Raw genomic sequence first — 15,823 nt, forward strand, 5'->3', positions numbered from 1 at the left:
GAGATAGAGAAGATGGTTAGCATTATTTAAAGTAACAGATTGCTTTATTTCTATTATCCCATTAGACCCTTACAATAAACTTGTAAAGTCATCCTAGTATCACCATTTTATTAAGATAGATGTTAAGTGAATAGCCCAGGCTCACATATAATTTGAAATCTAGGCTTCTTGATTTTAGATCCAACACTCTGTCCATCCTGCCACCTATTTTCCTAAAATGACTTACCTCAATTGCACTGAATGAATTACTTGCAAATCAGGCGTTACAATGAAACGTCATAATTTCTCGTTTAAAGATTTCCCATATAAGTACACTAAATAGAAATCTAATGAAACACAATTTATTTCTCCTTTTAAAACTATTTTTCTTGGAAGCAATTGAGAGGAAAATAATCTAACACTAAAAATATACTTAGAAAAGAAACTTTTTAAGATCATCTTTACCAATAACAGGTTATTATGATAACTTCATATAATTTCTATTATCTCAACTTTTATACTTAGAAGATGAAAATTTGGCAACTAAGACTTGCATACATTATGGAAATTTTATCAAAGATCACAGTATGGTCAACATACTTCACTGATAAGGAAAACTTTTACTTAACACATTTATTTTTTAAAGGTTTACATTCGTAGGCATCAAAAATTGGAAGTGAATCCAAGACTTAAAGGGAGCTATGTACCTTCAGGTTTTAATAAATGAGTAATTTGTTCTTATGATCATCACACAAAGTTATGTATTACATTCCGAAGAACAAAGTATGAAAGAAACACAAAAACAATGACTTTATTTAGAAATGCTGTAAATGATTAGAAATAGGAAAAATACAAGTTGAAAATGTCCAAGTTATAGAAGAGCAGGAAGATGCATTAAATCTTCCTTAATTTACCTCATACTACTCCTAGGGCTTCCACAGACCAATTTTTTACTAAAACAGTCAAAATAATTTAAACAATCATATAGAAATTGATATTAGACTTGTGATTCCATTTATACGGGGAACTCTTTACTGACAGTTTTCAAATTTGTGGGAAAAGCAGGTATCAAATTAGTGAGTACTCCTAACCAGATTAAAATGTAATTGGGAAAAATTAAACAAAATAAAGATATAAGACATAACAATTAATATTAATTTGTTGTTTTTTTCTGAGCAATATGCAGCTGTTTCCATCTCAGTTTGACACTAATGGCTGAGAGTAGAAGGTGGATAAGTGACTTGCTAGAGTTACACATCTAGTTTATGTCAAAGGTAAGATTTGAATAACTCCATATACATGCCATACTGCTGACAATTATACTCTAAAGTATTTATTAGCAAAAAAGTTTTTTAAAATCTGAACTGTTAAGTTTTGACAAATCTGCTCAATACCAATATTTAACTCCTAAACATTCTCACCTGATTAACTTGTAACCTTGGTCCAAGGTTAGTATAGATCTCCTTAAGGAGGTCAATTGCTCTGCTGGCAATGTCATCATTTCCCTGAATCACAACCTAGAACCATAAATATTTATGTGTTAATATATTCTAAAGACAAATTTTGATCAAGTTTTAAAATCTACATGAATCTTGTGGTTGTTTCATATATAGTATTTATTAATCAAAAACAATTTGATTTAATTTGTTAAACTTAAGTTGAATTAAATTCATAACGTAAAATTTTAAGGGCAGAAAAAATAAAAAGATTTCTGATAAGCAAGTAGTGCACTAGACTGCTTCCATTTAAAGAAGATGCTTAGCCAATCAAGTAAAATGAGAATCATCTAAAACAAGAGTAGAAAAAAATATAATTTGTTTAATGACAAAGAAAAAAGGTGCTTTCCTCTTTATTCTTCACTTTGATGATTATTAATTTCTTAGTAGCCAAGTGTTCAGTTCAGATAGTAATCAAAATCAACTCTCATCAAGGAAGAGTAAATAAATAACCATACATAAGTTTGTCAAGAATAATCAGCTTAGCATTTTGAGAGTGTCATTTATATTTCTTCATCATACAGTCATTTCTAACTTAGAGATTAAACTTCAACTGAATAAAGCTCCTGTCTTAATTTATTGAAGTTTCTATTTAACACTAAAATAATACAACTCTGATAACACATGGAATACTAACAATAAAATTGTCCAAAACACAACTTTCTTTACAAGACCATCATAATGGTTGACATAAACAGGATATTGCATTAAATACTTCAAAACACCTTATTTACTTGGTCCCTCCAGTAGTGGTTAGAGAAAGAAAGGGAAAGTATTTCAATCATAAGAGCACATAGTGGGGGGTGGGGGAATGGACAACTCTGAACAATGGAAAACAATTTTGGTATTTTTGTCAAATTATGATAAAAAACAGTGAAATTGAAGAAAATAGAAGAAAAAGTGCTAAAAGAGTTGCATTCACTTACAATTCTATACTTACCCTCCAAAGGTAATCTAAACCGATTAACTCCAAATCATCCATCATATAGGCTCGCCTTTTTGCTACTAATTTCCCTTCTCGACAGTTCACAGCTTTGAAGAAACGCTCAAAACATTTCATTCCATTTTCTGTTAATAGGGAAGGATCAAGCTGAAGCACATTATTTTCAAAGAAGTCTTTATTAATGTCAGGATCTAGATCTGGTTCATCTCCCATCAATTTGGAATACCACTTGAAACAGGCTTCACGATCACAAAGGTAAACTGCATTTTCAGCTAAACATTTCCAAATTTGCTTTGCCTGAGGAGCACACAGCCATAGTTGACCATCCTTCAATAAAAATCTTGAAAAAAATAGACAAGAAAACAGTAATTAATACCTCATACATGAAAATACCCATAGACTAAAAAGAATATCAAACCAAAATATACCAGGGGGAGGGGAGTTTTGAAGGGGGTAGAGAAAGAACTATATATTTATATGACAATGTATTGAGCACTTTATAAGCTCACAATAACCTTGACAAGTAGGTACTTCAATTATTCCAATTTTACAATTGAGAAAACTAAGGCAAGCAGACTTAGATGAGTTGTCCAAGGTCACACAGCTAGTATAAATGAAGGGTCCTATCCACTGCCCCAGTTAGATGCTTATCAACTTATAACATCAATCACAATCATATTTCAAATTTAACTGAAACAAATTTATTCTAAGTAGAATCAATTAAAAGCAATTGCTATTATCCTACTGTTCAGACAGAAAATTTTCCCTTCAATCCAGTTAACATTTATTGAGAATATGCACTATATTCATGGCACTGCATTATATGTACTCTTCTTAAAAAAACAATATGAAACTGAGTATTTTCTTCCTTTGCTTTTTTCACACTTTAAATTAAAAAGCTCTTATTTTATATAGCACCACTACTTGAGGTTTCTAGTTAAGTTAAACTTCAAAACAAAATTTGAATTACCTTGTATACTAATATGTATGCTGCCTGACATATAGTGGGAATGTTTAATGTTTAATACAGTGGGAGCTGTTAAATGAATGTATTTCCCTCTTAATAGAAAAAGACGTAACTAGTTTTGATTAAAGATATGCCTAAAAAATACTTAAGCCTTTTCCTGACCTACTTCATCTAGCATTCTGAACATACCCAATGTAAACTTTTCTTGAGAGCCAAGTTATAACAATAGAACAGCTGTGCCAATAAGAGATACTAATGGCCCCAGACTTCGTTGTGATGCGAAATTCACGAGTAAAAGCTCTCTTCCCCTGAAGAACTTCCTCCCATCTCTCTTTTGTCCTTTTTACAACTGTAATTTGATCATCCAAAGAACTTAGTTATCAAGAAAACCAGATAATAAAACTTGTTATATCAGTAAGCTCAATTTTTACATAAATAAAAAGATGCATTTTATTTGTCTATGACCTTGAGGAAAGCTTTGTTTCAGACCTGTAAAGCAAACTAGATTAAACAGGAAATGAAGGTGACTTTTCCCATACTCATTCCCTGTATTTTTTTTTTTTTTAGGTTTTTGCAAGGCCAATGGGGTTAAGTGGCTTGCCCAAGGCCACACAGCTAGGTAATTATTAAGTGTCTGAGACCGGATTTGAACTCAGGTACTCCTGACTTCAGGGCCGGTGCTTTATCTACTGCACCACCTAGACACCCCTATTCCCTGTATTTTTTTAAAAATGACCAGACTTATATAATCACAGAATTCTAAATTCAGAAGGATCCTAAGTTATCACAATGCTTTATTGCCTTTTTTTGGTCATGATCTTTCATTTTATTTTTTAAATGATATGTTTATTTAATATTTTATTTTTCCAAGTACTCCCCAATTTTTAAAACAATGTTTTTTTCACGAAAAACATCTTTACATATCATTTTGTAAATGAAAACAAACTAAAAATAAATAAATGAGTAAGAAAATAAAGTTTAAAAATGCTTTAATCTGAATTTATACTCCATCAGGCCTTTCTCTGGAGATTGATAACATTTCATTATAAATCTTTCAAAAATGGATCGGTGCATTGCTAGAATAGCTAAAATATTCTCAGCGGACTATCAAACAATATTGCTGTTGCTACTGGTTCTGCTCACTTCACTTTGCATCAGTTCCTATAATTCTCTCCAGGTTTTCCCATGATTATCCAGCTCATCACTTATTATAATAATAGCACAACAGCACTCTATCACATAGAGCATAACTTGGAAAGCCATTGCTCAATTGATGTGAATTCCCTCAAATTTCAAATTCTTTGTCACCTGCTATGAATATTTTTATGAATGTAAGACTATTTCCTTTTTGCTTTTTAACTCCTTGGGATAGTGGCATTGCTGAATGAAAGGTTATGCAGTTTATAGTCCTCTGGACATAATTCCAAGCTGCTCTACATTATGGTTCAATCAGTTCACAATATGACAAGAGAGCATTAGGTATTTCAATTTCTGCACATACCCTCCAAATTTTGTAATTTTCCTTTTATTTATCATTAGTCAATTCAATAGTGATACCTCAGAGTTATTTTAATTTCAATTTCTCTAATCAAGAGTAATTTAGAATTTTTCATATGACATAGTTTTGATTAAGTAATCTTAATGAAAACTGCCTGTTCATGTGCTTTGATCATTTTATAAATTGGGAAATGGCTTTCTTAAAAAAAAAACTGACTCAGTTCTCTACATTTTTGAGCAATTAGGCCTGAGGGATCCATGCTATAACTTTTTTTTTAATTGTTAAGAGTACTAATTTCCCTCCATTCCCATTTTACCCATTTATCCTACTCTTTTATCCTTCCCCCCCCTCTCTCCCCACCTTGTTTCTCCTCTAAAATATTTTGCTTCTGACCATCACTTTCCTCAATAGACCCTCCTTTTAGACCCTTTTCTCCTCCTACTTTGCTATAGGGTAAGACAGATTTCTATTATTAATTAATGATGAGATTAAGGTTCAAGCATCCTCCCCACACCTCACCTAAATTCCCCCGTAAAAGTAAAATCTGTCACACTGCTTTTATGTGGGATAATTTACCCCCTTCCACCTCTCCCTTCCCTTCCCTTCCAGTATATAATATATCCCTCTACTTACCCCTTAGTTTTATTTTTTTTAGTTACTATCCTGACACAATTGACTCGCACATAAGCCATCTGTTTATGTATACTCCTAACTGCCCTCATAATGATAAAGTTCTTAGGAGCTGTCAAGTATCATCTTCTAATGAAATGTCAATAGTTTAACCTTGTTGAATTTCTGATGATTTCTCTTTCCTGCTGTTTTTTTTTTTTAACACTTCTTTTCCATGTTATATTTGAAAGTCACATTTTCTATCCAGCCCTGGTCTTTTTCATTGGGAATGCTTCAAAGTCCATTATTTCATTGAATGCTTAATTTTCCCCTGAAAGATTACACTCAATTTTGCCCAGTAAGGTGATTCTTGGTTGTAAAAAATTCCATCTTCTTTCCCGTCTGGAATATCATATTTAAAGCTCTCTGATAAATCTTGAGGTACCTTGAGGCTACACAATTGTACTGTTTCTTTATGGCTGATTACAATATTTTGTCCTTGACATGGAATCTCTGAAATTGGCTAAAATATTGTTATGAGTTTTCATTTGGGGATCTCTTTAAGGAGGTGATTGGCAGTTCTTTAATTTCTAGGTTATCTTTTGATCTAACCTATAAAGACAGTTTTCTTGGATAATTTCTTGAAATAAATGTCTAGGCTCTATTTTGATTATGGCTTTCAAGAGGTACAATAGTTCTTTAATTACCTCTACTTGATATGTTTTCCAAGACAGTTTCCAATAAGGTATTTCATATTTTCTTCTATTTTCTTCATTCTTTTTATTTTATTGCTTCTTGATGTCATGGAGTCATTAGCTTCCACTGACTGAATTCTAATTTTTTAAAAAAATTTATTTATTTAAGGCAATGAGGTTAAGAGTGACTTGCCCAGGGTCACACAGCTAAGCAATTATTAAGTGTGTGAAGCCAGATTTGAATTCAGGTTCTCCTGACTCCAGGGCTGGTGCTCTAACCACTGTGCAACCTAACTGTGCCCCCCCCCCCTCTAATTTTTAAAGAATTATTTCCTGGGAGTATTTGTACTTCCTTTTCCATTTGGCCAATTCTACTTTTTTAGAGTTTTTCTCTTCAGTGAATTTTTGTGCATCTTTTTCCATTTACCAGATTCTGATTTTGAAGGCATTCATTTTCTCTTCATTGGATTACTGTGCCAAATAGGCATTTGATCCATTTAAGATTTTATTTTCTTCATTATTTGTGTCTCCTTTACCAATTTCTGACATTTTTTCATATTTTTTATTTCTTTTCTCAATTTTTCCTCTGCTTCTCTTATTTGATTTTTAAAAACTTTTTTGAACTCTTCCAGGAAGTCTTTTTTTTAAGGTTTTTTTTTTTTGCAAGGCAAATGGGGTTAAGTGGCTTACCCAAGGCCACACAGCTAGGTAATTATTAAGTGTCTGAGACTGGATTTGAACCCAGGTACTCCTGACTTCAGGGCCGGTGCTTTATCCACTGTGCCACCTAGTTGCCCCCAGGAAGTCTTTTTGAGAGTGAGACCAATTCATATTTTTTTCCTCAGGCTTTGTGTATGGCAGTATTTTTGTTTTTTGTTTTTTTTGCAAGGCAAATGGGGTTAAGTGGTTTGCCCAAGACCACACAGTTAGGTAATTATTATGTCTGAGGCCAGATTTGAACTCAGGTACTCCTGACTCCAGGGCTGGTGCTCTATCCACTGTGCCACCTAGCTGCCCTATATGGCAGTTTTAAGTTTATTGTCTTCTGAGTTATTGTTGTGATCACCAGAGTAACATTCTATGGTACAATTTTTATTGTTAGCACATTTTAAAAAAAAGTTTTGCAAGGCAATGGGGTTAAGTGGCTTGCCCAAGGCCACACAGCTAGGTAATTATAGTGTCTGAGGTTGGATTTGAACGCAGGTCCTCCTGACTCCAGGGCCTTGTGCTCTATCCACTGTGCCACCTAGTTGTTTTTCCAGCCTATTTTTTGACTTTTAGCTTTATATTAAAAAAAAGTTGGACTCTGCTCTCAGAGTGAAGAAGGTACTACCCTAAGCTTCAGGATTTTTGTGCTGCTCTAAAGGTTTGTAACCTTTCAATTCTTCTAAAGTGATATGATCTAAGAATAGGTGCTTATTACTCTTCTGGCTTATGCAACTCTGGTCTGTGAGTGACCACAAGCATTCTTTTCTCTCCCCTATGGCCACAAATTCTGTTGTGTTATTTTTTCTCCTCATCCTGGGACTTGCCTGCCACTCAGAACTGTCACCTGGAGCCAAGTAACAGGAATCAATAGAACCTTGGAACTAGTGCCAGCAAAAGGACCCCTTTCTGATCAGTTGTCAGACCCCTAAACAATCTGTGAGCTGAGAGGTCAGAAAGCAGCTGCCCCTCTATTTCGGTTGCCCTCAGGCCTGTTTCTGGATTGCTGGGGTGGGACCTCTGCTACAGAGTTCCATTCTAACCCAATGCAATAAACCTTTCCTATTAGTCTAAGTAATCTAGGGCTGGAAAAAATTTTTCCTCCATCCAAAGTACCTTTATTTTTACACATGAGAATGCCCAGTCTCAGAAAGGCTAAATGAATTTAGTTATAAGAGTAGAGCCCAGCCTGAACTGAAGACTTCTGCATAATTGTGGAGGGCTCTTTCTGCCAGAATCCCAAAGTTATGAAAGTATTCATGTATTCCTGATCACAAGTGAGTCTTAGGTGTTCACCATACTGGTAAGGATTCTGGAAACCTGAAGTTGCTAAAGGTTGGCTTCTAAACACAAATAGTTATTATATATCAAAGTCATTAAAAATAGCCTTTACTATATCAAGTATACATTTTCTAAAAACTATCCATGCTCTATGGGAAATTAGTTCTAGGGAAAGTAAGATTTAATAAAAAAAATCTAAGAGATCAAAAACTACAAAAATACGCAACAGTTCTTTTTATGTTTAATAGTTTGAGAATGTTGGATAAGTTGTAGTATAAAAATAGAACTTGAGGGGCAGCTAGGTGGCGCAGTGGATAGAGCACCGGCCTTGGAGTCAGGAGTGCCTGGGTTCAAATCTGACCTCAGACACTTAATAATTACCTAGCCGTGTGGCCTTGGGCAAGCCACTTAACCCCATTGCCTTAAAAAAAAATAGAACTTGAAACTTATTGTATTATAAAATGAAATAAGAGAATTTTAAAAAGACAGGAAAAAAATTACAAACTGATTTGGAGCAAGGTGAGCAGAAACAAAACAATTTATACTCCAATATCAACATTGCAAAAATGAATAATTTTGACATTTATAAATTAATGAAAAATGAAAATGAGCAGAACTGAAACAGTCGAAAACCATAGTGTAAATATAAATACCTGTGAAAGTTGTGATAACTATGATCAATTCAATGGCCATTCAAGATTATGGATGATCTATTGTAAGATCTCTATTACAAAGAAGTAAGAGATTTAGGGTACGGAATTTGTGTGAAATTGTTTTCTTTGACCTGAATTTGCAAGTTGTTCAAAAGAAATTTTGTTTGTTCATTTAACAGAAAGGAAAAGGGAGGGGAGAGTAAAAATTAATTTTGTTAAGTTTTTTTTTAAGTAGAAGGGCAGTGCTACAAATGTGAATTACTTCATAAACTTTCAAAGCAAACCACTATAATTAAACTTAACCTTTTAAATTTGTTGCAAGAAATTTCTCATGAAGCAAAAGTAATCTGTAAATGTTTATCATATAAAGATAAAACATTAATAATACTGAAAGTGTAGAAATGATAAAAATGAAAAACAAACTTCTATGAATGGCAGACAAGCATTACAAGTGGCTAGGTGGCACAGCGGATAGAGTACGGGCCCTGGAGTAAGGAGTATCTGAGTTCAAATCCGACCTCAGACACTTTAAAGTTATTAGCTGTGTGACCTTGGGCAAATTACTTAACCCCATTGCCTTGAACCCCCCCCCCCAAAAAAAAAATTAGCAAAAAATATCCACAGTAGTAATGCACAATTATCAGCTTTAGTTCTTTTGTCTTTGTTAAATCAGGGCAGGGAAGGGTTAGGGCTGGGAAAATTACTCTACACATTAATAAAAATATTTTAGCTTTGCTTTGGAGTTAGTTTTCCTCTATGTGTAGTTTGTTTCTAATCAGAATGAATCAACTTTTCTCCATGTGGAACTCAGGTGGCTAACACTGAAGTGCATAAAGCACTGGGCATGGAGTGAAGCAAATGATCTGGGAAAAAGTCATTTTAGGTATATGACCCTCCATTTCCTCATCTGCAAAATGGAGCACAACACTTCTTATTCTAGCTTTCTCACTGTGTTGTCAAGACATGAGATAATTTACATTGAGAGTGCGTTAATGGTGGTAGTAGTATCAACCAGATAAGTTTTCTAATTTTAGCCACTTATTGATGACCAAAATCTACTACATCAATAGAATACTGCTTCTTCTTTATGATCATAATCCAGTTATGAAATTATAAAATTTCATAATAAATGCTGAAATTTCTTAAGAGTCAATACTGTATAGGGCAACTAGGTGGCTTAGTATATAGAGCATCTGCTAGAATCAGAAAGACCTGAGTTCAAATTTGACCTCAGACACTTAGTAATTACCCAGCTGAAAATCTTAGGAAAATAACTTAAATCCATTGCCTTGCAAAAAAACTCAAATGTCAATGCTATGAGCAATTGATATCATGCTAGCCTCTGAGTTAAATGCTTACAATAAAATTATGTCAAAATAATTATTTTATAGCAGAAGCAGAAATAAAATTAGCTTTTATTAAACAGCGGCAAGAAAGTCAAGCTAAGGAGGTTCCTTTCTTTTATTTAGTATTTGAATTGTAAACTGAATTAAGCATTAAATGGGGAGCAGGAGAATATTTGAGGTCTGCTCTAAGATCACATCAAACAATTTTCAGAATGAGAAGTTTATCTTCTGTAAGATTTATCATGCTTAAAGGCTTATGTCTAATTCTCAAGTTAAATGGATGTCAGTATACTCTCTCCCAGGGGCTTAATTCAGAAGTTCTAGGGCAAGGATGAAAAATCCAGTGTTTTTTATCTTCAGTTGCTGAAAGATACTTGTTAATTGTTTTTAACAAAAAAACTCAAACTTGACTAAATTTTGTAATGAATTTGCATTGTTTACCATTATCCCTTTAATCCTTGTGTTCCTATTTTATTTCATCTTTTTATTTCTTCAAATCAGTATCTGGAAGGGCCAATCTAGGGGTTCAGTTCCATTGATCAAAGTACCAAAAACACTAAAAACAGGAAGTAACTTTTATAAAGCACTTACAATGGGCTAAGTGCTTTACAATTAATATCTTATCTGGACCTTAAAATATTGAGGGAAGTAGGGGATATCCAAATCCCCATTTCATAAATGAGGAGACTATGTGTATCAACAGATCTTAAATGGTCCAGGATCACATCACTGTTAAATGTATTCTTCTTCAAAGTTCATTTGTTATATATTGTAGCCTGCTCACATATAGCATCTATGTATCTCACTATTGATTTTTATGTGATGCTCTTTAATTTTTCAAACTCTCTGTGTCTGTCTGTCTGTCTCTCTCTTTCTTTCCTAAAAGCAATGTGACTTGCTTTCATCTTTTGTTTGCTCAAACCATTTTCCACCACCATTATTTGCCATTAATATACATTCTAATAAACAAGCTCTTTAAGTTGTTCCTCTAACTGCCTGTCATGAAATTTTCTGAGTGGACGGTGAGGCCAAAAATAAGCAAAAGTTATGTATCTATTGCAGGAGCCTCTGCAAAGACCAAGCAAAAGCTTGATAAAACATGACCACAATATTACCATGATAGCAGAAATATTTGGAAATGTCCTTATCCAGACAATCCCTCTTAAACTTGGATTCTGTATTTTTTAGCCTTCTACCTTCACTGGTAGGAAATTTTAGCACATTTACATCTCCCTGTTTTATGCCTTGCATTTATGTATTTTTGGAGGGAGGATGGGGGCTAGGTGTATGCGGGTGGGGAAGGTCTTAACTTGAAGAAAGTCCTTAAGACAATTTTTGTTGCATTAGATACAAATGCACAAGGGAAAAGAAAATGGGACTCAAGAGATCTGGGTTCAAGGTTTGTTAGTTGTGTTAACTCTGGTATGAGTTATTTCAACTGTGAAAGGATTGACCTTAATGATCTTCTAAAACTCTTCTAGTTTTAAATCTTTGATCCTATGAACTAAGTGATGTCACGATGGAATAACAATTATGATAGCTTGTGTTCCTAAATTTACCAAGAGAATCAATTTGTTTATAGATGATTCCCATAAAATTTTGCACAGATGGTAATGCAGACATATAGGTCACCAACAGTTACTAGTTTTATTGTAAGGTTGGAGATCCCCCCACATTCGTCACTGATTGGATTGTCAGTTTCTAAACCATTTGTGCATATAGAATTTAATTCTCTTATTCCTAAATTATTTATCTGACAAGACAAACTATATTATCTTCCTCAAGGACGCATAGTGAAAAACACATACCCCCAAATTTTCTTTCCACTGATGTGAAGATAGAAATTTGAAACCATACAAAAAGCCATGTAAGAGCCTTCAAATAGTGTGGTTTTGATAAGAATAGTCATATGCGCAAATTCTCAGAAGAATGCAAAGCAGTAAATATCTAATTATTATCAAGATTCATGTTAGAGTCCATCACCTTTCCACGTTGGTTAACCATAACACCACATACAATTATCCACAGATTTTAGTGTCATCTCATCACCCACAGAAAGTTGTTAATTCTTATCAATTTTATCTGGACCACTCTCACAATCACCTCCTCCTTTCCACTCCCAATGACAAAACTCTATGTTAAGTCTCTCCTTACTTGTTCATCCAGTTAATAATCCATTTAATTGCCAAGTAAGTTTCATATTACTGCTCTGGTCAAAAATCTTTGGTGAATTCCTTGTGCTGCTACGACACATTAAAAAAAATTAAAATCTAACACTTGAGTCCCTCCTTAATCTGACTCCTGTCTGCCTATTTAGGCTTAATCTTTAGTTCTACTATTATGCATGCCTATAGGATATCCTCATTCTCTGAACCTTTCACTTCAAGCTATTCCAAGTATCTTTTCCTTCCACCATGACACATTCCCTGACTTTTTTCGTTTGCGATGGCTTAATATGTGTTCAAATGTTTCTAAAATTTTAACTTAACCATTCTTTATCTTCCATTTACCTTTGCATACATGTTAAGGAATAATGTTAAAGCAATTTTCTGAGGGAGACAACAAACAAATATGTACAAATAAGCTAAATTCAGGTTAAGGAGAAAAATAATCAAGAGAAGAAAAGAAATGAATTAAGAGGGGGTTGGGAAAGGCTTTCCTATGGAAATGGGATTTTAATTGGGACTTTAAGAAAGTCAGGGGGAATGTGTAGGAATATATGAAGAGGGAGAATATTTTAATGGGAGTGAAGGGTGGGAATGGGAGCTAGAGGGTTTGAAGACAGTTAAAGAAAATATGTGGAGCTAAGAGTTGGAGTGTCTTATTCATGGAATAGCCAGGAGGCCAGTGTTATTAGATCAGGAAGTACATGGAGGGGAATAAAATATAAGAGGACTGGAAAGTTAGGAGGGGGTTAGGTTAAAAAGGGCTTTGAATGACAAGAACAGGCATGATATTTGTATTTGATCCTGGAATAATATCAAGAGAGGGCTAGACTTAACAACTCAGAAATAGATCAAGAAAAGATTCATTTGGTACATAATGGGAAACATGAAAAAACATGAGGCTCAATTTTACTAATTAAGAGCATGAAGCAGATTATGCAGTAAGTTTAGAGTGAAATGATGAAGGACTTTACATATGAAACAGAGAAATAAGTATTTGACATCAGAGGCAATGTGATCCAGAGTAGAACTTTTGAAGCAGAAAGTGACATGTTCAAATATTTGCATAAGGACCATCAATTTGGCAGCTATGTGAATGAAGGAGTTAAAGAGAAGAAATCAATTTGAACATTACTGCAGTAGTCCAGAAGAGGCAGTGAGAGCCTAAATTTCTTTTAGATATTCTTCTCTAAATTCTGCTGACATTGCAGTCAAATTCCTATTCCTAACTAGATGAACATTCTCCCCTTATTTTCTTTTGCTGATTCACCACTAATCTACTAAAACTCCTTCCCTTAAATCTCTTCTCACCCCAATCTACACTCCACATAGTTATTAAAAGTTTTTTTTTCCTGAAGTGAATATCTAATATGTTCACCCCAATCCAAGTCACTCAACAAACACCAATAGCTCCCCAGGATAAAATTGAGTTCATTGGCTTTTGAAAAACTCTTCTACACTTTGCCTTTTCCTATCTTTTCAGTTTTCTTTCATATGACTATTCCTTGTGGCTGCTCACACATAATTTTTGATTTGGATCTCTCTTCCTTTCAACTAGCTATGCGCCTCATGCCTGGAATACTCTCAAATGTTTTACCTCTCCTTCTGAGAATCGTGGGTTGTCTTCAAGACTCAAGTTAAGTACTGCCATCTACAGAGTACTTTCCAGCTGTTTCTTTCCCTTTAAAGCTACTTCCCACCCATTAAGCATATATCTTTAAGTAACTATTTATGTATATGTGTTCTCCATTAGAGTGGGTTACTTGACACTAGGGAATATTCTTGCTTTTCTTTATATTCCTGGCAAAAAAAAGAAACAATAAATACTTTTTGATGGGCTGATTGAACTAGGACAGTAGCAGAAGAATGTGCAGGAGACATTTTATAAATTTTCCTGAAATTCATTCAGCAGTAGTCCACTCATTCCACAATCCTCTAAAAGCTCTTTCTTTTGAACTAGTTTATGGTATGTTTTATTTTATTGTTATAATTATTATATTATTTGATAGTTCCTTTGGAAACAAGGACAGTATAAATCTTAAATAAGTAAATAGAGAAGTACTACTTTTCACTTAAACAGGGCAAAAGAAGGGGAAAAACATGAATCTTTAACATGTAAGGTGTTAACGCATTATAATATTATTTTCAGTTTACAAAGATGCATATAAGCAACTCAGCTACATAGTAAAAAGTACAAATTTGATATATTGCTATAACTTAACAATGAAATGACTATTACAAAAATTCTAATTTGGAAATAATTGACAATTTAAAAAATCATTCTTATGTAGGGGGAAAATATCAGTTCATTAAAAAATTTCTAAAATTCACAAAATCAGTGAAAAAGCTAGAAAAGTCTAAAAAGATTATTTAACCTATAAAGATTAACTGTCTCATTATATAGATGATGAAGATAATATTTGTTTTTTTCCCCCTTAAAGACTGTATCTTCTGGGAATGCGATGCCATGACAGATAAGAATTAGATTTGAGTGAGAGGGGTGTTGTACTAAGTCACCAGTCCCATTCTCTTCTCCAAAGCCAGCTGGGTCCAATGGACAGACATGAATCAGGATGACCAGAGATAGCCCTGGATGCAGGGTAATCAGAGTTAAGTGACTTGTCCAAGGTCACACAGCTAGTAACTGAACTCAGTTCCTCTTGACTCCAGGGTTGGTGTTCTATCCAGTTTCCCCATAATGGGTATGATAAAAATTATTTTACTGTGTTCAAGTGATTTGCCTATGTTTGTACAGTTATTTAGTGACAAAGACCAGGCTAGAACCCATTCTCCATATATTCTGGGACTCTTCTTTTTCTTTCACTTTGAACACCAAACTTCCCTTTATTGAAGTCACTTGTGTTTAAAACACATATTTAAAGTAGTAAATTTAAAAAAATGAATCAACCTATTAAATATCAACATCTTAAATTCTGTCTTTTAGATTCACTCAATTTACAATTAATCAGATTCAAATAACCAAATATTCAATGTCAATGAACAGAATGAGAAAATAAAATCTAAGAAGCAAATGTCCCACACAGAAATCACTTTTCGGGAAGAATGATGAAAGAAAACTAAACCTCTAATAGGCTACTATTAACCACAAAAGTTCCTATTTCTGCAATTGATATGCATAGGAATGTTCAGTCTGAAACATCACAATCAATCATACATTAATATTCTTAAATTAATCCCATTTTTATCATGTATTTAAAACAAAAAATGAGCAATTACAAAGGTTCCACATAAGACATTCTTTGAAGATAGAATTTTAACATTTCACCACAAAAGGGCAATTAATTTTATGTGGGAAGATAATAAATGTGAAATCAATCCCTAATTTCTTATCTGTTTTTTAAAGAAAATAAAATTAATACTTCAAAACCAACCTTAGAAAATTAAGTCGTTCTTGGACTTCTTGCACATGACTATATCTACTTCCTGGTCTGACAGTTTGTGGATCATATTCTCCATGCTCTGCAA

The 15,823-nt window shown here is 33.7% G+C and overlaps 1 protein-coding gene across 5 annotated transcripts in view; it reads right to left on the reverse strand.

Annotated features, from left to right (window-relative positions):
- The window catches only part of USP9X (ubiquitin specific peptidase 9 X-linked), a 174,239-nt gene that overhangs the window by 84,427 nt on the left and 73,989 nt on the right, over positions 1-15,823 (reverse strand). For all 5 annotated transcript variants that reach the window (XM_074214169.1, XM_074214168.1, XM_074214167.1 and 2 more), the window contains exons 14-16: positions 15,730-15,817; positions 2,416-2,758; positions 1,401-1,496 (exon numbers count right to left, since the gene is read on the reverse strand). In XM_074214169.1, the coding sequence (XP_074070270.1) occupies positions 1,401-1,496; positions 2,416-2,758; positions 15,730-15,817 (527 nt within the window). The remainder of the gene's footprint in view (positions 1-1,400; positions 1,497-2,415; positions 2,759-15,729; positions 15,818-15,823) is intronic.

The sequence above is a fragment of the Macrotis lagotis genome, chromosome 1 (genome assembly GCF_037893015.1).
Source record: "Macrotis lagotis isolate mMagLag1 chromosome 1, bilby.v1.9.chrom.fasta, whole genome shotgun sequence".
Taxonomy (NCBI): Eukaryota; Metazoa; Chordata; class Mammalia; order Peramelemorphia; family Peramelidae; genus Macrotis; species Macrotis lagotis.